The sequence below is a fragment of the Vidua chalybeata genome, chromosome 6 (genome assembly GCF_026979565.1).
Source record: "Vidua chalybeata isolate OUT-0048 chromosome 6, bVidCha1 merged haplotype, whole genome shotgun sequence".
NCBI classification, from domain to species: domain Eukaryota; kingdom Metazoa; phylum Chordata; class Aves; order Passeriformes; family Viduidae; genus Vidua; species Vidua chalybeata.
In genome coordinates, this window is record NC_071535.1 from 17309630 (window position 1) to 17333519 (window position 23890).

At 39.1% G+C, this 23890-nt stretch overlaps 1 protein-coding gene across 4 annotated transcripts in view; it reads left to right on the top strand.

Moving 5' to 3' along the window:
• FOXN3 (forkhead box N3) overlaps nt 1–23890 on the top strand; it is a 209491-nt gene that overhangs the window by 171409 nt on the left and 14192 nt on the right. The window contains exons 7-8 of one of the 4 annotated variants that reach the window (XM_053944509.1): nt 5116–5173; nt 20487–20595. In XM_053944509.1, the coding sequence (XP_053800484.1) occupies nt 5116–5173; nt 20487–20595 (167 nt within the window). Of the gene's footprint in view, nt 1–5115; nt 5174–11225; nt 11292–20486; nt 20596–23890 lie in introns of all 4 variants that reach the window. The other 3 variants (XM_053944510.1, XM_053944511.1, XM_053944512.1) reach the window with 3 other exon arrangements.

Below are 23890 nucleotides of genomic sequence, written 5' to 3' on the forward strand. Positions count from 1 at the left end.
ATAAAATAGAAACATCTTCATTGATATATTTCCAGAGGAATCATATTTGTGGCTTTTATAACAAAAGCCTTACAATTCTATAGAATATGCCATTAGCATGTTTGTTATACTGGATGAAATAATTGTACCAGATTTATGAATAATTATCTCTAAATCAGGGCATCAGGTATTTTTAAGGGCAAGAGGACCGCTATGATGTTTTCAGTTCTGTTCCTGATTACGTGCAGGGCAGCTGTTTGCTGTAAATGATGGCACTAAAATGAAAAATAAATCAAAGTTTTTTTTCTTTTTGCATTTGCTTTTCTGGAGGTTTGCAACCCTTATCCTTTGAGATTTCCCTACACCCTGCTGTAGACAGGAAGGAGAGAAGCAGGGAGATGTGGACTAGGAAAGGAAATCTTCAATAGGCACACTGGGAAGCTTAACAACTGCTCACCTTGTGGCTGTGCCAGGGAGGAGATGTGTGCATTTGGAGGGCCTGTACAGAGGGGTAGTGGGGTAGTGGGTCCATGTGGCACACCCAGGAGAGGGCAGGCACTCATTAAATACGAGTGCACAGAGATGGGAAAGGGGCAAGGCAAACATGTTCTCTCTGGTTTGGTTTGTTGTAATCGATCTGATTACCCAACGTTATTAAGATTCATTAGCCCAGACAGCCTGTGTTTTGCTCTCAACAGACACTCAGATCTGATGCACAGATCATGGTAGTAAATTGATTTTGCACTGGCAAAAAACTGTGTGCTATACATATATGAAGTAGAACCTCTGAAAGGCCAGAGAGGTGCCTTTGTGTTGCACTGGCAAGGATTGCAGAAATTGTTGCTTAAAATCAGTAAAACAGCTCTCTCTAGAGTTTGTTGAGATTTTGGAGTACAAAATGAAATGTGCTGCTTTTTCTCTATTTGGTTGTAAGCACAAAGTTGAAAAGTTGACTAAACACTTAATGAAAGCAAGCTCCATGTTTCTTCTTGGCAGCTTTTGCCCTGCCACCCACTTGGCGGGAGCAAGGACTGTTCCTTCCCACCAGAGACACAGCTGCCTGGTATCAGGAGCTGCATTTGATGGGCTGCAAACAGATGAGATCTAGCATCAATTAAAATGGGTTTTCTTCTCCAGCCTCATTGTATGCCCGTGAGAATTGTGCAGAACATGCTTATGATTGTTGTTAATGAAAGCACTAGTCCTTTACGAAACTGTCCTGAGCTATAGCTAAGCTGCCCAGCTGTTCCAGCCCGGAGCTGAGCCCTGCAGGATGATGGTACCCTCATCCTCTTCCATGGATGCTACTCATTCTCTGACATATATATACATATAAGTGTTTTCCTGGATTACACAGCCAGGTCTTACTGTTTTCTGGATAAAGCTTCATTTCTTTTTTTTTTTCTTTTTTTTTTTTTTTTAATTTTTTGATGTTCCACAACTTATTTTAGGCATGGCCTGTATGCATGATCAAAGCTTGTTCAAGCATAAAGAGAAGGGGATGAGAGCTTCTTAGCTTACCCACTCTGTTTTGTGGAGTGAATACACTTTACCCCTTTCAGCTGATGAGCTGAAAGAGTCTGCAAAAGAGTTCTGATTGTATTCTGCCCATTTCTTATTCCTTTGGTAACTTTACCTGTCAGCTAGTGGCCACTCAGAATTCAAGGAGTTTGAAAAGGATCATTCATAGCAAATCAGAGGTTGGCAGAAGTGGAATCCTGTGTGTCTCCTTCATTTTAATTAAATTAATTTTAATTAAATTAATCAAAATGTAATAGATAATAGTAAAAAGTTGTTTCAACCATTTTGGCTAGAAAGGAGCTGCATGATAGCAGTTTGGCAAGTTAGAAGCATCGAAGGGGGCCTGTAAATGTGACTTAGCAGCAATGTCTTGTCTTAGTGCTTGCTCTGTTGACTCTCAAATGAATTACTCTCTCACCACATTTTAGTTCCTAATATTTTGTATTTCCTCTGCTTTTGAAATGTGTAAGTAAAAATGCCCGTGATGACAATATTGAATTTACATGTTTGCTAGTATATAGTATAGATGGTGCCAAGTTAGCAAAGTGCTTAGTGGAATATCTGACATGCATATGCAACTGAATTCAAGGAAAATGTGAATGAAAACAAGTTTGATAAGTTTTTTCAGGTTTGCAGCATATCTTCCACAAAATCTCTTCTGTGAAGAATGGAAGTAAGAAACAACAACAACAACAACAAAAAGATAATTAGGAAGCAGTGTTTAGTCTAAACAAATGGAGTTGCAGTTCTTCTAAATAATTCCTGGTTTTATGTGTGTTGTTTAAGCTAAGATAAAGCCCCAGCCTAAGGCTGACTAATTTCATTGTAAAGTCTCTTCAGTGTTCAGCCTGTGTTCACCATGTTGCTTTAACCAGAAGCTTTCACTAAAACAGACCAGTGTGGTTTCACAATATTGACTGTTGTAATTTGAAAGTAATTCTGCTACCCCATGGGTTATCTTGGAGACATCTGCAGTGAGACTTCCAGGATCTTCAAAGCCTATTTTTGTTTTCATACTTCATGAAAATAATCCTTCAAAAATGGCATTGATATTTTCTGCACTGCCTTACATTTGACCTGAGTTTCATCCCTCAGCCCACTTGAGAAGCTCTCTGGCAAAAAAAAGTCAAAAGGCCCTAAATGCTAGATTCCTGCTATTCTGTCATTTCCTTTATTTGAAAATGAAAGAGGTTTAAAAGGAGTATTGCAGGAAGAGTGGAACAAGTTTCTCAGATGATGGCAGTGTTACTGTCTTCCTCCATTGATTTCCTTCAGAGAAGCAGAAGAGCACCTTGTTCCAGCCATGTTGAGCATCACTCCCTGTGGAGAGTGCTCAGTCATCCACAGAACTGGAGAAGTCCTTAGCACCTCTATGTACTTGTCAGACATCATCCTGGTGCTTCTGCAGGTTTATGTAGTTAAGCCTTTGTGGAAATAGGCTTTCACTGGCATAGTTTCTTCGTGACTGTGTTTTGTGCTCTTTCCCTCTCTATCATAGATTTGCAGAGAGCTTACCTGCCCTAGAGAAGCAATTTGGACGGCAGCTTCCAAAGGGTCCTTTCCCCTGGGTCACATTGTGAGCAGTAGCACACTGTAAATACTTCTGAAACTCCACATGCCGACTTTCTGCTTTGTTTCAGCTCCTGTTAGAAGACTTTACTAGAAGTGTTCTGATTGCCAGTCTTGTCTTCAGTTGCCGTATCTTTAAACTTATCTTTAAACTTAATCGTTCTTCTACCTTGCTTTTTACCCCGGCACCCCATGCTTACCTCATATTGATAGTCTTACTTCCTCTCTGCCTTTGTTTAGCATAAATGAGCAAGCCAAGCTCTCTGCTTTCTGTTGTAAAGTCAGTTTCCATGTTGGTTCGGTTGTCTAGCTTCTTTTTTTAGGGTTTTATGGTTTTATTTTCAAAGAGTGCATCTTCCCTGCTTTTCTCCGGATACAGGTTTGATCTAGGTCTTGGTGCAGTGACTTGCAAAAACTGCAGCTTTCCCCAGACTGAGGTATAGAGTTCCTCAGTCCAATCTGTTTTCCAGAAGTTCCACAGGAAGCATTGAGTTCATCACAACTTGCTCTTTCAAAATAATAGGTCTTAAACAAAAGTAGGCTTGCTGTTATCCATTCCACTGAATCTAAACTGAATCACTTCATGGTTGCCTGTTCCAAAGTCATCCTCATTATTTAACATAAAGAGCAGAATAGAATCTATTCTTGTTCATTCAGCAACATGGATAAAGAAACTTGTCAGCTGTCACATCCAGGAATAACTGGTCTTACCATGGTTAATAGCATTTGTTCTCCAATCTGCACTGTGAAGTTAGTCTCCCTTCTTGACGTAATTCCCATTTCTTTAATGATGCAGAGCTCTATCCAGATCTATATCTGGTGTAAGAAGTCAAGAGCAGACCCAGAGTCTCTTTCTTAGAAATCTTCTTTGACCATCTGTCCACAACATTTCCAAACATTTTCTTTTTTATTCTATTTCTGAAGTCTGCTCTTTCTTTATTGCATAGCAGTATCCTACAATATACAATCTGTATTTTCTTTGAAAAGCACAGACCTTTTGACACCTGTTTCACTAATAATTCTGTTCCACCCCATTTGTGAATTTTCCTGTAATAGCACTAGTGCTTTGAGTTCATCTTCCATTATGGCAGTCTGCCTGTGTTATTAGCACACAACTATTTTAGCTGCTGGAGTTTTTGTTCATCTTTTCTGTTCTTACGTTGGTTTTAGACTGCATTTGGCCCTTATGCTATATACACTGCTTTCATTGGCAGTGTCACATGCCTGACCTTTTTCTCATCATTAGCAGCAACTTTTTTTTTTTTTTTCAAATCCCTGAAATACCCTTCTCACAATTGTTTTCATGTCTATCTGATATTTGCTCCTTTGCAAATATCCTGAAACCAGTGGGGAATTTATGTTCACCTCCCCAGGTCTTCCCTCGCTTTGTTCTTGGCGTGGATTGTGCCATGGTCATTCCAACAGTTGGAATATTTGGGTGAAGCCCTCCTGAAGACTCATCTTGTGGTGAAAGTACCCAGAAGCCACCTTTTCCTGCAGAAGTGCAGGAAACTGTAGTGGTTGAGGGAGGCAGGGGGACTGAAGACATTTCCTCAAGGGTCACTCAGGCTAAGGGAAATGCATCGGGTCTTTTCCAGCTGCCACGTCCTGTGCTTGCTGGACTGAAAGAGGTACTTGGTTCTCAAGGCCTGGTGGACAAAAATATATTTTGAAATAGCAGTGAGAAGGAAATGAGTGCTTCGAAAAACACTGGTATGGGACAATATAGGGAATGGTTTATTTGGTATTAAATGGTCAGAGTTTTATAGAGGACTACCTCCTGGTCACAGTTTCTTAGAGGATTTCCTCTGCTGGCCATCCTCCCACTTTGCTGGAAGAGAAACCTATTGTTATCAGCAGGGACAGTACAAAAGCTTGAGCAATGATGACCTTGATGTCCCGGAGATAACACACATCTGCATAACTGGGTACAAAGAGCATGTGTGTTTATGTGTACGTGTATTCTTCAGTCAAAAAAAAATAAAGTTTGCAACCCGTAAGGCTGCAAGGAGTTACAGCCCTCATAATCAACGTCTTCCACTGTAGAAGCTGAAGCTGCAGCAATCAGTCAAGAAGATGGTTGAAATTCCTGATCATAAATTAGGTAAGTACATGATGGAACAGCAAATTGTTTCTCTCTTCTGTGCTAGCTCACTGGCCAGTGTTTTCTCTAGCTGATGTTCTCTGTTCGGTACTCCAAGCTGCACAGGCTGGATGGAGTCAAAAAACTTTAGTGTTGCCTTTGTGATTCGTAAAATTTTTTTTCATGTCCTTCTGCACTGAAAGTTAAGCTTGCCAGTAATGTGCATCAGAATGAAAAAACAATTTTAAAATAAAGGAACAAAACCAAAGCAAAAATCTCCACCCTGCTTTTAAGCAGAGTATATGCTATAATACATCATCTTTATATGTAAGATGTATATCTCATCTTCTGTAGTCAGGTGTCTCTTAAAATATTTTTATTTTGCCATAGTAAAATGACTATCAGTATTGTGATTCTGTCTTTTAACAGTTAAATGATCTCAGTCTTTATTCCTGAGATGAAAAGTTAGGATGCTTTGGTTTCCCACAGCTTTCTGAATAAGACATGAACCTCTTTGAGTTAGTGCATGTATAAGACCTACTGTAACTCTTTCTACTATCATTCTTTTTATTAAAGCTAGTATTTTTAACAAGAATACATTGTAACTGTATGTTTGGCTTACAGTTTTTCAGCTGATAAAATAGTATTGTTAGAGAATGGAAATCATATGTGTTGCTTCATGACAATACAAATGCAGCAAAATAGAGGAGCAGGAAGAAAGTTTCTGGTAGAAATGTTCTGTATTTTTTAAAATTAGACCTCTTATGATACTTGTGCCATAGCTTACTTGGCAGTGCCGGAAATGAACTTAAATAGGAAAAATTATTAGTTCATTTAGACCTGTGCCTTTCTTCTTCTGTGTCTCATACTAGATCTCTTTAAAGGAGTGTGAGATGCTCCACTGTGTCTTGGCATTACTAATGAAATTGCTTCCTCCTGGCCTCTATTGTATAGCTTCCAGATTTCTCATGCTTGGTCTTTCGTGCACTGTTGTTGAGATATGAATATAATTTCTTGTTTCTTCCCAAGATCTTGGTTCTAAATTCTGCTGGTTTACTGTACGCTTCCACAAGTATTCTGTTTATTTTAAGAGAACTTCTCAATCTTACTTAAATATTTCAGAAGTGGACTCAGTGGCATCCCACACCGAGGACTTTGACAGAGTTACAGTATTTACAATTCTCTTCAGGTATTTCTTTCTGTCTTGCACATTACCACTTTATTTTAACAGCTATATTCTTACTCCATCATTAAGCAAAATAAATTTTAAAAGATACAAAAGAAAAAAAAAAGCAAATGGGGGAAAAAACCTCCAATCTGTTCAATATTCTCTATGTTTGACCTGACTTATACCAAGGTTAACCATCATGATGTGGGAAGGGAAAAGACGCGTCTGTTAACAGAGAAGTTAAACGGGCAAGCTGCTGTTCGCTCTGTTCCACTTTAATAAGCCGAAGGTAAAGATGGAAGAGAGTGTTGCTTTTGCACATTTTACTACTGATGAAAATTGAAAATATCAAAGAATCAAACTAACAAAAAAATGTAGGAATGGACTGTGCTAGAAAGTGAGGCAGGGAGGGGATTAGAAGACTGATTTGTAGACAAGTAATAATCTGTACTTCTGCCTTTTGAGTACAGTGGCACTAGGTTTTAGGCATTCCATCTACACTAGGAACACATAAATGGGAAAAAGCAGTGGAGGATGCTGAGGCAGAAGTAGAATGGACCAAAAACTAGCATACTGAATGGTAAAGTGAAGTACTTCACAAAAATAGTTCTATTTTTGATGTAGTAACTTTAAATTAAAAGAAGATTTTATAAATTCCTTCCTGATGAGATAACACAGCAATGGTTGTAGTGTACAGATGGTGCAGTTTATTTACTAACTCCATTTTTTACGTCAGTTGGCTGTAACATTTTCTTAATACCTAAATATGCATCTTAAGTGCCTCTCTCTAGGCATTTGTGCTGGAAAATTCAGGCCATGGTTGCTTTGAACGGCTTTAGCTGCTATTTTCTTTAAAACCTTATGATATGGCTGTAAAGATAAATTTCCTTTTGCACAACCAAGAAGGCACTATGTTACCCTAATTTTTATTTAAAGGGAGGGGGATGGATTTGAAGGGTTTGATGAAACCAGGTTAAAGTTAAAAATAATATCAAAATAATACTAATTACTAGAAATCACTTTCTCTCTCTCTATAAAATGAACTCTGATCAGAGATCACAACATATAAAAGAACAGCTGTCAGATCTGGCTTTCTCAGGTACATGACTGATTTACTGATTTTAATTATTTTTTGTGAATTCTAGAATAGTCTGCTACCTGAGGGCTATCCTCTGTATTGCATGTATGGAATCTCATGCTGAATATTTCATGCCTACCATTTCACCATTTCACATGTCTGTGCAAGACAGATTCTGATGTATACAAGTAACATGCAAAGCAAAATTTGGCTCAAAGTACGTCTTGACTATATGCATAGATGTAATTCCAGAGTGATATTGTAAGTTAATTTTTCACTGAAAGAACTAGATGCTGTTTACAGATTTGGTGTTCACTGTTGAAGACTCTGCTGACAAGGGGCATGAATCTAAAATGCAGCAAACAGAATGCCATGAGGTTGGTGTCATCTTCATGAAAAGAAGTTCTGTGTTTGAGAGCAATGCTGGCCAAAACAGTGCGAGGGGAGGTGCTGCAGCTGTAGTAGAAATCCAGCCCCTTGATGCCTTTCATGCCTTACAAGATCTTGTAAGTGCTTAAGGCTTCTTCCAGGTCCTTTCTGGTACTTTGCAATGGACCCTTGGTGTGTGAGGGACCAAGCACTGAAACTTCAGACTGTAGCATGAAGTACCAATGTATAGCTGGACTGCAGTTGTTTGTTAGGAAGAGCTGTGGCTGCTGGCAATTTTTTTCATTATTTTCTTAACACTCTCCAATGTTGCCTGTTTGAGACTTCGACATACTCTTATTTCTTTGTACAACACCCTCGAACCTTCCTTTTCTTCATTGTTCCTTACTTCCCTCTTTCACAGGGGAGGCTGGACATCTGCTTTCCACTGACAAAAAATTAACAGTTCATGTATGCAGTCAGTTCACCATTTACTTGAATTAGCAAAAAAAGAAGCCAGAATGCATTCATTTAAATACTTAATTTCCTATATTCCAAAACTTTGTATGTAGTTATTTTTAACCTGGTTTCCTAGGGAAAGATGTTCCTGCAATCATGTTTCACTAACCACCCACTGTTAATAACTTCAGGAGCCTTTGTGTTGATCACAGACTTCAAGTAGGGCAGAGATCTCAGTTCTGAAATCCACAGCTTCACGAGCACAGGCCAGGTAGAAGGGACAGGATCCAGTTACCAGCTGGTGGGGATGCAGCAGTAAGCCAGGTCAGGCCTTACAGCTACAAATGGGAGCATCCACGTGGAAGAGACTTCAGAAAGATGGCAGTGGGGAAATGGCCATCAGCGTGGGGGCACTGGTGGGGACCAGCTGCCAAAGCCAGAAGAGCCAGTCCCAGCAAAGGTGCCCTTCAGTCCCATGCCTTTGGTGCTGCTCCTCGTGGCTACTTCTTGGCTCTTCTTGACACACTGCTCATGAGAACGCCTCCAGATTGTGGACAACAGTGCGGCAAAAGAATGTGCCAGCTTTTCAATCTGCCTCTTTGTGTGGGCTCAGACAGCTGGCCCTCGGCCCTTGTCTCACTTGTGCACCAGTCCCTTCTTTTTCTTTTTTCCTTGCAGTAGGAAAACCAAAAGCACATTTTCCTGGATGCTACTGACACCAGCATTCATGCATTGCCTCTAAGCTCTCTTACCTCTGCCAAGGCATTATGGAATGGCTGTCTAGTTTCTTCAAGAATGTACCAGCAGAAACAGAAACATAGCAGGCGTGGATGGGCTTGAGACACGGCTATGCTTTGGGAGATGGCTGCTGCAGATGCAGTCCTGTGTTGTGAGCAGCTCGTGTTTGTCTTATGTCATTGCAGAAACACTGTGGTACCGTTAGTGGTCCAAAGGCTAGGAATGCACCTTTCAACAGAAACTGGTTGCATCAATTTTACCTCAACTCACAGAGTTTATTACACAAACAAAACCCAAAGTCATCAGGAAATGTGCTTTTCCTGCTTTTCATAGTAGTGTCCTTTTATTATTTCAGCAGCAAAATTCGCATTATCCTACAGTGTCATCCACTGAACTAAAACAAAACAAAATTTAAGAGCAGCCAATAAATAAATGTTGAAGTTGGGTGTAGAAATTATGATACGCTAAATTCAGCGTTTAAAAATCTCTGGATTTTATGGTATGAAAAAGAAGGAAGAATTCTGGTGAATATTTTTTTTCTTTCTCAGGCTTCTTTGCTCTTTTGTCTTGCTTTTTAACATTAGATGGATTATTCCTCTTTAGTTTGAAAGCACACACTTGCTGTGTGGTGTGTGGATCCAGTCTTGCAACTTGGCACATATTTGGGAATGATGCTGTTGGGAAGTGGCACTTTCAGCATACATAATTGCAGCAGGAATTCAGCTTTTGAGGTATCTTCAGACTTGAAGATGAACATAAGTTGGTAACGCTGCTTTTTCTTTGGAAAATGTTGACCTGTCCAGAAGACACAGGCACCTTTTATACTAAGTCTGCTGCTGCTGCTTCAGCTTCAGTTTGACACCCACTACACTGTTCCTCTGTTTACTGTTTTATCAATTAAATAGTAGAGTAGTAGCCTTTAGAAGAGTGCTTGCAGCTATTCACAAAAAAGTAGTACATACTTAGACTAATAAAAAAGTCCCTTTTATTAATTCTGCAGTCAAGTGAATTTCTGTTTGGCTTAAGCAGATTTTGAAATCCGTCTACGTCACTTGTATTGTTAATATATTACAGGGCTTTATACCACATCACATTACTGGGAATAGTTTTGAAATATATAAAGATCAAAAATACAGATATTTTTAACAGTGGTAAATAATTTTCTGTCATAATAGCCAAAATAAAGTGCCACGAAGCTATTAGTAGTTAATAAATTTTTTTTGTATGTAATTTGGTATAAATACTGACAAGCTGAAACCCCCCCAACCCCAAACAACAAATGCATACTCATTAGTCATTCAGTTTAGCAGCGCAGAGGCAGCAGTCAGCTAGGGTGTGCGTTTTTATGTCTGCTTCAATTGCACACTTCATTTATTTGGACATGGCAGAGGCGGCTTTCTCTGTCACACGGCATCACTGCACGATTAGCAAGTTGCGCCCCAGGGCAGCTGGGACGCTTTGCTGGGGCAGATGTTCTTTTCAGCTTATTCAGTGGCCGTTGTGGGGTTGTTTACTGTTGTCATAGATACCTGCATTTCCATAGCAGCCGAGCTGTTGTGTGTGAAGCAAGTGAATATAGTTATAAAAGGATCATATTTTGTTCTGTCTCTATAACTTACCATCTGTCAGCTGACTTTTCATGATGGATTCAGAAACCAATTTAAGAATAACAGCAGCCAGCTGATCATTTTTGCTTATATTAAAGTGACAATGGACAAGAATGCAAATAAGTTGCTGCTTCAGTGAAATGCTAGTTTCTTTTTTTTTTTCTTAATTGCAGCAGTTTGCCTTCCAACACTTTCTCAAACTTTGCTGAAATCTTTCTTGACAAATAGAAATGACCAAGTGTCATCTTCTGTACTTGCTCAGGTATTCCTTGTGCTTTCCCACTCCTCAGCTGTCAGCTCATCCCTCTCTATTGCTTCCAAATTGTGATGTTGCACGTGCTTTCACAGATCCTTTGTAATGAAATCTAAATACTGTCCACAGAATTAAAGAGGGAATTGGTGAGGCTAACACAGCAAAGGTATCATGCACACACAGGCATAAGTATGGCTCAGTGACATAGATCACCACTCTGTTTAATAGTAACAATGGGATCACGTGCAAGCTTGGGGATAAATTTAATGTGTAGTCAGTGAGCCCTCTGAGTGGTGAACTCTCCTCCTTTCCACTCGGAGACGTGGTCAAACCTGTAGTTTAGCAATGGGGGTGAGAAGATTAGCCCAGTTGTAAATAATGTATTTATTGGTTGATTTTTCCAGATCCTGACATTGATGCTGCCACTGCCATGATGCTTTTGAATACTCCCCCTGAGATACAAGCAGGTTGTGAGTAGATATTTCTATAGCATATAGCAACGTAGACGTATAAAATTAATATTCTCTTTTATAAGTATACAGCATACCAGATAAAAAGGATGTAATAAAGAAATATAACTTCCCTTGTAGACCCTTGCACTTCCTTGACCCTTACATGAGTATAATTTTTGGTTCATACTACATTTGTTACATGAATAATATTAATCTGTGAACTCTAATGTAAAAGAGAGGTTATTGTTATTCATGACATACACTTAAATGAGTAACATACTATTATCCATAGTGATAGAAAGACCTGGGGCAACAGCCAGGAGAAAGGCAGGGGGAGAGAGAAAGAGAACAAGAGAGTGAAGGATACATGGCATATGGTTCTGTTTTCATTTTGTTTTGATTTGACTCCTATCGTGTAAGTTACCACAGCCATCTGGATACTTTCCATTCACTTGGGCACTGTTTCAGCTCCTTCCTTGCACACATCCTGCATGTTTTGGGTTTTTTTTCTCTGACTGATGCAAGGTGGTAGGCAGGTGACAAGGAGCAAAGAGACATCTCATTTCCTGCCAATACTGTCCTCCCTGTTCTGTGACCAGGCCTAAGGTTTTAATGCTGTGTATTAACAGAGCGGTGAAGAGGCCTTGACCCCCACTGTACTGGGCTGTGCAAATACTGCAGGAACCATCCTGCCCCACAGAGCTTGCAGTGAAGGTATTACAGGAATCCATAGTGGAGTAGAGCTGAACAAAACAGAGAATACAAGAAGACAAACATATCGCTAGTCAGCAAGCGTGGTAGTAATGCCAAGTGACAGGCAGCTCTGAAAAATAAAGGCAGAAGTTAAAATAGAAACCATTACCAAGACTGTCTAGCATCACTGCTATTGTTCTAGCCTGGGCAACCAACTCCAAATTCCAGGGGAAGCCTTGATTTGCACTTTGATACTCTGCCTGGGGAAGAGAGTCAATTACCATCAAAGCATTTCCCGTGCAGCTGAGGAAAGCTATTGTCAGCCTGCTTTGTGACCCTGCCAGAGGAATGCTTCTTGAGAAGCTTCTCTCAGGAGAGCATGATGTACCAAGGAACTGTTCCAGAAAGAGAAGAGTGGTCCTTGTCCTCCTCTCCTGAGCAGCTTTCAGGAACTGTGCATGGTAAAAGGGCAAGCAATCCCTGCTGTATGTAGGTAGGAAAATGGAAAGATTTATTGAGAAGAGGAGGTTATGCTTTGTAACTGATTAATTACCTTTCTGGTTTTAAATGACCATTTAAAATTCTACACTCATGTGTGAAACAGTGCTAATAATCACAAATGAATTCTAAAATCAGCTTTTGCTTTTCTATGAAAACTTGAAATGGTATCTGAAAAACATTAGTTACCATTTACCTCAATTCCACCATCCTTTAGTTTTCATTCAGAAAAACAAAAAGGCATAGTAAAAGAGTAAAATACTGTTATTAGGATTATTTTGTATTTGTATAGGTTTTACTGTATAGACTTATAAAACTGATTGTTCACATTGCTGCTAAAAGTTAGGAATATGCAATTATAGTTAGAGGGTTAATATCAGAAATCAGTTTCTGAATTATTAACACCCTGCAGTATATTCACAGACCAAACACTTATCAATTGTAACTAAAGGCAGAAGCTCAAAGTAGCCAGCTGTGTACAAGTTTCTACTGAAACCTGCAATCCAGCTGGCACCAGGAGTTAAAGCATGAAAGATACTGTGATATGCTAAAAGAGGGCATGTAGCAACATAGATTTAATACTTTTTGCTTCAGTTTATTGAAGTCATGTTTCATCAGGCTTTGTAGGTTTGTGTTTGAAAAGAAACAGCAATTGAAATACCTGTTTCCTTCAGAAGTTACAAATACTTGGGATTTTTATTAGTAGTCAGTTAATGAATATTAATTCCAAAATATTTGACTTGCACTGAAAACTGTATCTTGACCTGCAAGGCACTGAGTACTGTCTGGGCCATCTTGGGCAAGTTGCATCAAATTTATGGGCCTATTTCCCTCTTGTGAATCTAATTTGGAGAGAGGACAGAAGAAAACAGGATGGTGAACAAATGGTAGAGCTCACTTTAGAACTCATGGGTACTAAATCAGTGAAGTCCACGAGTTAGTTTTGTACAGTTGCTTTTTTGTACAAAAGATTTTCAGCACTTCAATTCTTACCAATGTCTTGAAAGTGAATATTGCTTGCTGTAACTCCAGCACAGTTTTCCCTGTTCCTAAAAGTGTGGCGTCCTGGGCATGTTACTGAGTCTTGCCAAACCATGATGTTTTGCCATGATTAAAATGGGAGATAGGTTTTGATGCTTTTGCAGTGTGTTTGAATTCCTGAAATTCAGGTCACTGGAAGCATGTAAGTAGCAACACCTTCTTAATTGGTGAGGTCATTTTGAACTTGGAGCCACTTGCTTTTCTGGAGGGACAAGTAAAGAAGGGACAGTGTTAGTGTATGGCTGCTACTGCTAGTGCTGTGGTCACAGGGATTATCCTGGAAATACTGATTTAATTCAAGAAGCTTCTCAGTGCTTCAAGTTCATGTATAGTCCTTTGCCTGTTGCTATATAATTTGTGAATTGCAGACAAATGCAAGTACATTGCTCAACATGAAGTTTAATACTGGAAACAGCTATTAAACAGTGCTCGCAGAAAGGGTTTGGGTAGAAACCAGGAAACTGAGAGTCTTCCCAGCTCTGACATCCACCTTCTGGTTTCAGTACTGCTCATCACTACTCAGTTGGTTGGGTTGTCTAGAATGTGGTGGCCTTCAGAAAACTTAGCAACAGTGGTTTTGTGAGTGGTTCTTTATAGGAGACTGTGGTAGAGATGTTTAAGCAGATATGAGCATGGAGTTTTGCTGGGTGCTTCTTAAAAATAGGTTTTCCGGGGTTGAAACCAGTGTCTCTCTGATTTGGAAGTCTTTGTTAATCTTTGTCTCAAAACATATAAAACCCAGACTAGATATATATATATATATTGTAAGTTTGGTGGGAGGAGAAGGAATTCCCTAAAGAGATATACTTTACCTCTATACTTCTAACATTGTACCACAATGAAATTCGCTTTTTAAACTAATGCAAGTGGATTGTGTATGAGCAAGATACATTACAGGGATGAAGACCAAAAAAATTGCCTTAATGACAGTCCAAATAGGATAAAATAGAACATGCTGTTTTGTTGGGACATTTTTATTGTACATGAAACTTGATAGATGTCTGTTTGTACTGCTTATGGACAAGTCACTTATTATAACTGAGACAGCTTCCAGCCTAACTTTGAGTACCAGAAAATAATAAATTATTGTGAGTAAAATGTTTCATAAAGCTAATTTTACTAACATTTTTGTATTAAAGCAAAAACTAGGAAAAGACATTTTCATAATGTTCAAACTTTCTATTGCTGGATTTTGGTTGGGATTTTGTTTTGTTTTGTTTTACTTTGATGTTTAATATTAAGCCATTAAAGAGATGAAATAAATTTGGAAAGAAAGCTTACTTTTAGGAAGTACTTTCTACTTCTTCCTCCGTACTTCTCATAATATTTTTAGAAAAAGTGTGAGTGTGATAGGATTATCAGGATACATTTGTCTCCCCCACGCCAATTTCTGTTTAGAATAAATGGCTTGTTGGATGCACCCTAGATTTGCAGTTTGTAAGGACTACAGAGTTTGGAATTTCTGAGCTATGAAATAGTCCTTGAGCCATAAAATAGTTGGGCAGTTGGGCAGATATCATCAAATTTGTGCCTGGGATAAGATAGCTGAATAAAGTTACACATCTGGCAGAAAACATTTGCTTTTGGCAACTTCTGATGTCCCATCCACTATAGATCATCAGCAGTTTCCTACTTTCAGTTCTTGTAGCCTGATCTAAAGAATTCTGCTAAACACTGTACTGAAAGAAAGCTTGGCAGAGAAGAGCTGAAGCTGACAGATATTAGCCAAAACTCAGTGCCTCTTGTCTATAATGATTTCTTCTGTGCTACAGAAGCTGGGTCAGGGAAGAGAGCCCTGAGATCAATGCATGTGCCATGTGATGACAGAAGCAGCAAAGAACCAGTCTGTCCCTACAGGATACACTCACACATTCCACTTCTTTAAAATTTATTTCTCATTAAATACTATTCATCCTTCCATGGTAAGTATTGGCTACCTAGAGCTAGACAGTTTAATGAAGTGTATGTTTATTTCCTAGATCACACAAAGAACATGTTTTTTACCCGGTTCATTATCTTTATTGGCAACACATTTCACTCCTTGCTTATACTTCATTTAACTTTCACATGCCAACATTTAACCAAGAAGTTAGTTTCCTTTTCTAGTGAGCTTTTGGGGTGTCAGTGTGTCTGGTGACTATGCATTACTTCCTCCTTCTTTTGCATTTCAATTTTACCAAATTGCTACATTGTTGGTTAGACAATCACATCTTCAGGGAAGGACCCAGTCTGACATGGTTTTCTGACACTGTTGTGAAGATCTTGGATGAGGTGTTTATCTCAGCCAGAATGGAGCTTGCTTCACTTGTACATACCTGCAAGTAAGAGATCAGGGATGCAGTCTGTTGAGAGATGTGATGAAAGAAGTCCATAGTTGGAATAATCTACTCAGCTAATGTGCACACAAGAGCGTGCTCTGGATTAAAATAGTCCAACACTGGCTGTGGAGTGATCATGTAGCCCTCTACTTACTTTCCACCTACAGACCCTGACTACAGGATACAAAACAACACTGGATTTTTGAAGGGCTTCTGTTCAATCCTTTTAACGCTATGTGAACATAGTGCCTTGGTGAATTCAGATTATGATATGTTCTCCTACATGTCATTCACTTTATTGTCAGTTAAACTATAGCATGAAAGTTCACTACAAAAGGAAGATTTTTTTTTTCACCTTGGAGAATTTCAGAGGCATAGTCTTGATTTTTGACATTGGATGCATTGCTTCACTCCAGAGTTAGCCAGTGGAGACTCAGCTGGCTGAGTCTGCTCAGGTTGTGAAATTCCACCAGAGCAGTATAAGATCCAAAAATAATTTCCCCATTCGTGCAGCAGATTAGGGGCAGATTGTCAGTACACGGTTTGACTCTACTCCAATGAAAGTGTTTCCTGGGTTTAAGTTTCCTGAGAGCAGAGTAGACCCTTGAAAACATAGCAGTAATGAAAATTGAAAGGTGAATAATGATTTTGTCATTTCAGACTCTTTGTGTTTCACTGGGAACATTTTGTGGAAAAGGAGACCTTCATCAAAGAGATGCACAGGTCTTCTTGCATTGTTTTCTTGAGCTGAGTTTCTCAGACATAAATGGCTTTCGGCACTCGCACAGAAAAGGTGTAAATTACATTTCACACTTCTGCTTAGGAATTGGGAACCTGTAACCTGCCTGTACTGTTGGTTAAAGAAGCATTATAAGAGAGGGGTCAGGACTGTAAGGTGCTCATCCAGATTGGCAGTGATTGATAATATGGCTTGGAGTAAATTATCTTACATCCACACCTTGAATCTTCAATCTAAAATATGGGTTTGAAACATAATTAACACTTGTAAGGCATAAATGTATCTTTGGAATAAAAGCACCACATAATTTCAATAAATAATCCACAACCCACAACCCTTCAAAAGCACCAAGATGTAGAAATAATTCCTTGAATATAAGTCGCTGTCATACAGCCTGCACAAAGGCTGGTACCAGGGACAGTGTAATAGCAGTTTATCCGTAATCTTTTTAAAATTAAGTAATTAATGTTATTTTTTGCAAGGATCAGTTTTGATGCTTTAAATGCTGTAAGTAGAGATGAATGAGCAAGAAAGACCAATCTTACAGTGGCACATTGGTAATGTGGATAACTAGAAATTAATACATTTTACTACTGAAATATTTTAATCCTGCTTTTCATTTTAGAGCATTACAGAATTTTAGGTTTAGAGTGCTACAGAAGCTGATTTACCAGAAAGTTGGGATGTTGTGGTTTTTTTCCTTTATGGTTCCATATATTTCCTGAAAGGATGCACTATATAGTCCAGTGTCCTTCTTCAGTTATCCCTTGCATACAACCTTTCTGTTTGTCTGAGTGATGTAGTGGTTGTGCTGAATTACAGTTCAGAGAGTCTGAGGAAGCAAAACCAAAAATCAGTAGCAATAACACTGCTGTTGCAAGCTGAAATAGTTAGTCTTATTGAAGCCTTTCAGTGAGTGGTGGTACAAAGCACAGACTGGCCGTGATTGAAGGGACTTTCATAGGCAGGACAAGAGACCAAGTTGTCTCTTAGAGGATATTTTCAGAAGACATCAAACCTCTGGGTTTTTTCTTTTTTACAAACATTTGTAACTTCTTGAAGAGAATATATGGAGAGACAGAGAGAGAGTGTGTGTGTGCGCGTGTGCGCGGGTGTGCATGTGTTGATGTGGGAATGTTTTAAATGTGAAGCTTTTGAAGAGAATGTTTCCTGGATAGCAGTCCGTGACTTACAAACCTGCAAAGGGTCAAGGAAAATGAGGGATGGGTTCCAGAGAGGGTGTCAATGTATAGAAATCCTAAGTTGTGAGGCTTGGCAATGTATTTGATATAGATGCAGGTATAGATACATACATAGGAGTGCAGGGAAAAAAAGAAACTCAGAAGAGATAAAGAAGGAAAGACAGGAAGCTAATTTTTGAGAATTGGTAAGGAAGCAAACAGGGTGATCTAAAGAAGCAATGGGAGTTGTCAATAAGGGATAGAGGAGAAGAAAAATAATAAACATCAGTTAACTCTGCCAGCAGACAAGGAAAATTAGGTAATCTGGGGAGAGAAGAGTTTGGGCATCAAGGAGCCTGTTGCTCTCTTTTTGCAGTAGCACTTTCAGTATGTTTGCTTTGAAGTTTTACAGTGTATATGTAGACAGTATCCATAGCTAACTGACATTCTGTGCATATGGATAAATGTTTCATTTCAGTATAAAATGATGGTTTGTATCATAGTGAAGAGAAAATTACGAGATCTTTCTCAGTCAAAACTCCTGGTTCCTTTCTTTTGATGAGATTTTGTAAACATAGAGAAACCATACCATGTCGTGCAGTATAAAATCTGTCCCTCTTAAAAGTTTGTTGGAATAACCGTGCTCATTTGAAATTATGGTTTTTTATTGATCTTTCGGTATTCAGCACATTTATCTGTGGCTTTGAATTTACCTGTTACCTTCACATTTTAGGTTAGCCATATCTTTGAGTAGACTGCTTTTCTTTCATGACACTGGTGTTTCAACCATCTCAAGGCTATGCTGTTGAAACAAATAAAATAAGAAATTCAGCTTTTTGAGTTTTAACATCATAACATTCCTCTACAGTATCTACAAACTAGAACATCGGAGCAGAGAAAGCCTTACATTGTCCCCTGAGTGAAAGAGGTTTGATTGATTCCTCATAAACTAGCAATGAAGGAAAAAGTGTACAGAGTAGGGAGTTATAAATAGCAAAATGCTATTTTAAATTATTCTGGTCATTGAAAGCTGACCCAAGTTGTTATAAACTAGGTTCTGTAATTTTAGCCATTTGAGGCTGAACTTAAGCACCTAAATATAACTGACCTGTTCTTCAAAGGTGCTCAGAATTAAGAGTGGGTGTAACACAGTGTCAGGATTTGATCGGGAGAGTGATGTGCTCTCACAAGCAGGAGAAAGAAGATTATTTTCCTAGAACTAATCTGTGTGGTTGAGAGTGAAACAAGGTGAGCACCAGGACAGCAAGAGGGGAGGTGTCAAACTGGCTTAATGTTTATTGGAGGTTGAAGTGTACCTCAGCAGCTTAGAACTATACTTCTGAGCCTATACTTCTCTGCCTCACAATACACTGGGTATTCTGTGTATTTTGGGGTGTGAGTATTTGAAATTGGGCATGTAAAGTGTATGTGTTGATTCTGAGTAATTTTTCTAGTCTCTGTGTAATTTGTTTAAAAATAAATTCTGTGGGTGTATATAAAGTGATATGGTTTACATTTATCTTAAAAGTGTTTATATAATATCTGTATATTTAAAAATAATATAAAAAGAGTAATGATCATCATTCTCTTTTTAGGCAGTCCCCGTGGTGTGAATGATGACTTCTAGTAAATAGAACGTGTGTCAGCTGGCTGTCTGTGGATGTTTAAGAAGCGAGTTTGGGTGGAGGCTGTAGTGAGGTTACTGTCCCAGCCTGAAGGAACATAGTAGCAGTGCAAACAAATGCTATTACATGCAAGTAGGTCCCTGGTAAGGGCCTAGGCTAAGAACTGTGTTTGGTAGTCTTGTGTCTCACAGCGGAGGAGGCAAATCCTGACACTTGCTGAGGACATTCTTGCTGTGGTGGTGCCTGAGTAGTGCTTCTCTGCTACTTGTTCAGCTGTCTGCTGTGGGCTGAGCAGTGTACAGAAACATGCCTGGGTAGAGAACAAGTACTCGGGTGTAGCCTAAAATCTTGTTGGCTGGAGCTGCAATTTTTGATGTAGAGCCAAGTTGAATGGCCCAGTGAAATGTCTTGTCTGTAGTGGTCAGTGCCTACGAGTTTGGTGTCAGTGGCATCAGCACGTGTTGGGTGAGGGAGGCTGGGCTGTGACCCGGCCACATGCGGGACTGCTGCCAGGCTGTGTGGCAGGGTCATCAATGGCCAAGGACAGGGCCTAATTAGTGCTATGGAGATAATGTCTTTTTAGTCTCTTCCCTTTCTCTTCCTGGTAAATACATATTTAAGTTAATATTTTCTTTTGCAGAGATGGGGGACCAAGATATTGCTGCTCAGAAAGTAAACTGGGATGATAAAAAGCTTTCAGCTGTGATTTTGCAGTGAAATACTTGTGTTCTGTTTATCAGTAAGGGGTCATTTTTTTGTAGACAAAATAGTTACATCTGTGCTCATAGCTGGTTTTGACTCTAAGCACATGCATTTGCAGCAGAACAGCAATTACAAAACAAAAGTGATTAGTTTGTACAAGGAATGATCGGCAGCAACTAGGTCAGGTAGTGGCTTTGGCAAGCCATGTTATCATTGTTTGCCATGAAAATAGCATTGGAGCTAAAATGGCACTCAGAAGACTCAAGGCTGAGATGTCCAAGGTAAGCAGTGTACTGCACGAGCCTCTCTAATGGTTTTCCTGTACATTGAAAAGTTTGAGTTCCACATTTTGCTCCTGTAGTTTTCTAACTTTTCCTTTAGAAGAAAAAACATTCTATGTTTTGTTTTGTTTTTAGTTCCTTCGGGAGTGATACAAAATGGAGCTCGAGTACTGAGTAGAGGAATATTTCCTGGAGCCAGGCCATTGCCAATCAACCCTATAGGGAGCATGGCTGTTGCAGTAAGGTAAGAGTGGATCATTGTGGGATCTGTATGAAATAAATCAGTATTTTGCAAAAACTGTAAAAGTATATGTGAGCTCTGGGTATTTTGCTGCTTGCCAATGATTCTGAGGTTCTAAATGAAATAAAACTCTGCCACCTAAAATTCTTGGGGTATCATCCTTTGCAAGATAGTCATGGCATATCTGTTTGTTGAGTGGTAGTTTGTGAAAAGCACTTTTATTTTCACTAGCAAATTGCAGGCAGTTTGTGGTGAGAACCTCCTATAGTGGCCTGTTTTTCTAAGTGCAAATGCTTTTTCCTGCTTCACCCTTCTCTCCCTTTTCTTAAAGACTTTTTCCTGGATTAAATACTAGAGAGAAGAGTATCAATAATATTAAAGCAAATCCTGAAAGCTATTTGAACATATAGCTGTTGTTTTGTTATTAACTTAGACCTTTGTGAGGCAATTTCTTTCACTACAGTTTTATTTCAGGGTTATACTGAAACATTCAAGGGTAAAGTTTAAGATACTCAACTATCAGGAAGCAGGGCAGTAAGAGACATCTAGTGATGGCAGTAGGAACTGTGGTTCAGTGGTTTGTTTTGCTTAAAGCAGTGCTGGTTTATTGGTGGAAGAACAATTTGCCCTGAGTGTAGCTTCATTTTCAGTCAGTCACAACAGAGATTAATTTGGTCAAGTGTACTGCCAGTGCCCTCCTCTTTCAGAACTCTCAGTATCTGCAAAAGCTATTTCAGCTCAGGCAGTTGGGTATTCTGGGTGGGGTTTCATAATTAGTGTTGACCTCACTGCACGGTGCTGTTCCAATTACAATCTCTTTTCTCAGGATAGGGCTGCAAGGTAGTGAAAGGAAGTATCTCGGTAGGTCTTACTCCATTACTTTTTACATGGGGTTTTTTGTGGGTTTTTTGGTTTTTTGTTGTTTGTTTGTTTGGTTTTTTTGTTTGTTTGTTTGTTTGGGTTTTTTGTTTGGTTGGTTTTTTTGTTGTTGTTTGGTTGGGTTTTTTTTTTTTTTGTTTTTTGGGATTTTTTTTGTTTTTTTATCCCTTTTCAGAATCATTGTGTCTAGCCCTTTAGGTGCAGTACTTCCATCCAGTAAATGGAGAGAAAGGCAGAGAGAACCTATGACATTCATAGGTTACAATGCATTGCTTAAAATGCATAGAGGGGAAGATACTAATTGGAATAAAATTCTTATTTTTTGATGAGTGAGTTCTTCAGCTGTTTTCCCCATTTGCTACACTGAAGGGATGCAGCCCCAAGGGTCATCCTCCAGAATTCTCCAGAGTTACTCTCCATCTCTTTACCACAGCTTGGCCTTAGCAGCAGGGGTCAGCTCTCTTCATCAGCTTTGCCACTGGCTTTACCCAGGACTTGTATTCTGCTCCAGTGGGGATTGCAGAGCCATGACTACTAGGACTACTGGATCATTAATTATATATAATTTTTATGAGGTTTTCAAGCTAAATACAGGACATAGTTGTATCAATATTCTCTTTAGAGTTTATCTGTATTTCCTGCTTAGACTCTGTTTCATAATCAGAATTGACTCATAGAGGAGACAGAACTATTTTACTTCCAGGCCACTTGAAAACTTCTGTGTAGGCATCCTCAAATTCCTGTACTGTAAAGCTGTATATAGTTAAATTTTATACATTTTCAAAGGACTGTTTCTCATGTATTTTTCCCAGCAGGTAGAGAACAGGATCTTTACCAGCTACCTGTTAATGTAGAGATGGGAAATTAGGGATTTTACCCTTCCCTTTCTTACATTCTTTTTGCTCTGTCTCACAGAAAAGCATTTATCATTAGTTAATGCAGACATTTCTAATTCTTTTTGTTCTCTTCTCCAGCCTTAGGCAGTATTAGAAATAGCTTGCTATGAATATATTCCTGGTGTGCATAATGTCTGCTCATATTTAAAATCTTCTGCAATATCCCCTCTTTTAATTCTTGAAAGGCAGAGGGAGACACAGACAAGAGGCTTTGAAAGCTTTTGAGAAGTTAGGGGACTCTCTTCAACAGAGCAAGTTCAGCATGCAGTTTTGTCTTGTTTCCCTCAGGGATAATACTATTCAGAATTTCTTTGGGAAGAAGATCAATCTGGATTCACAATGCCTCTTAGAATATCATCTGGTCCTCTCAAAACTGGATACCTCTCTTATCAGTTCCTGTGAAAATTACACTGTTTCTTCGTGCCAACCCCTCTCCTCAGATACACAAGACTAAATAGGACCTGTTGTGTTGAGCTTTCAGGGTGTCTCATGAGAATAACTTCTGCTTATAATGTGCAGCAGGGGAAATTTACCACAGCATCAATACAGCTGCCTTTTGCAATATAGGAGTAGGTGGACTGCTCAGATTGAACTGTCATTCCTGCACAGAGGATGATGGTCCAGTCAGACTGACAGGTGATGTTTTCAGACCTGTTCAGATGCAGGAAGGTTGATTTTCCCCACTAGTTTTCACCAGGAGGGAGGTGTGGGCAGCCACAGTAGGTGCTGCAGTCTCCTGTTAAGTTTTCTGCTGGAATTTTGTGCCTCTGGCTATGTATTGAGAAGCCAGACAGCTTCTTTCTAAGACTTTTTAAATCAAATGTCTGTTTTCCTGAGAAGTGTTCCTTTGGTGCTGTAAATGAAAGGCCTAAAGCCATCTGAAGAAGGTAGTTTTCATCATTCTCATAGGGGACGATTAGCATTTTCTTGGTAGTAGACAGTTGCATAATAAATTAAACCTCTTAACTGTTTTTCTTTAGTTACTGTATGTAGGAATCACAGGTTCTTCTGTAAGATGCTGGTCTTCTGTTGGCACTTCCTTGCTGTCTGAGGTGTTTATTTCATTTTGTGTTTTATTTCCTCAGTATCTTAATGGCGTTTGGTTTAGTTGTCCCCCAAGCTGGTGCAAGTAACTTGCAGTATGTTGTACTGTTGTGCAGCGCCATTAGTGCCAAAACACAGTAACAGTGGGTTAAATTTGCAGTTAGGTGGGGTGTTTTGACTAAGCTGTTGTTCAGAAAGGAGGCCAAAACTATAGCATTGGACTAAGAAGCTGAAGTCTGTGATTTCTGATGTGTTAACTGCCATCAATTGAAAAGTTTACTGTGCTGTTCATCTTCAGCAATGTGACTGAATGCATTGGCATATTTTGTTCCTACACAAGGTATCGATGTGCTGCTCTTCCCTTATAATTACATGTAAAATTACTTTTTATTTAATATATAAAATAAGGTACAATTGAATTAAGTCCTTTGGGTTAAAAATTCCTCCTGGAAATCATTTAACAAAGATGACTTTCCGTG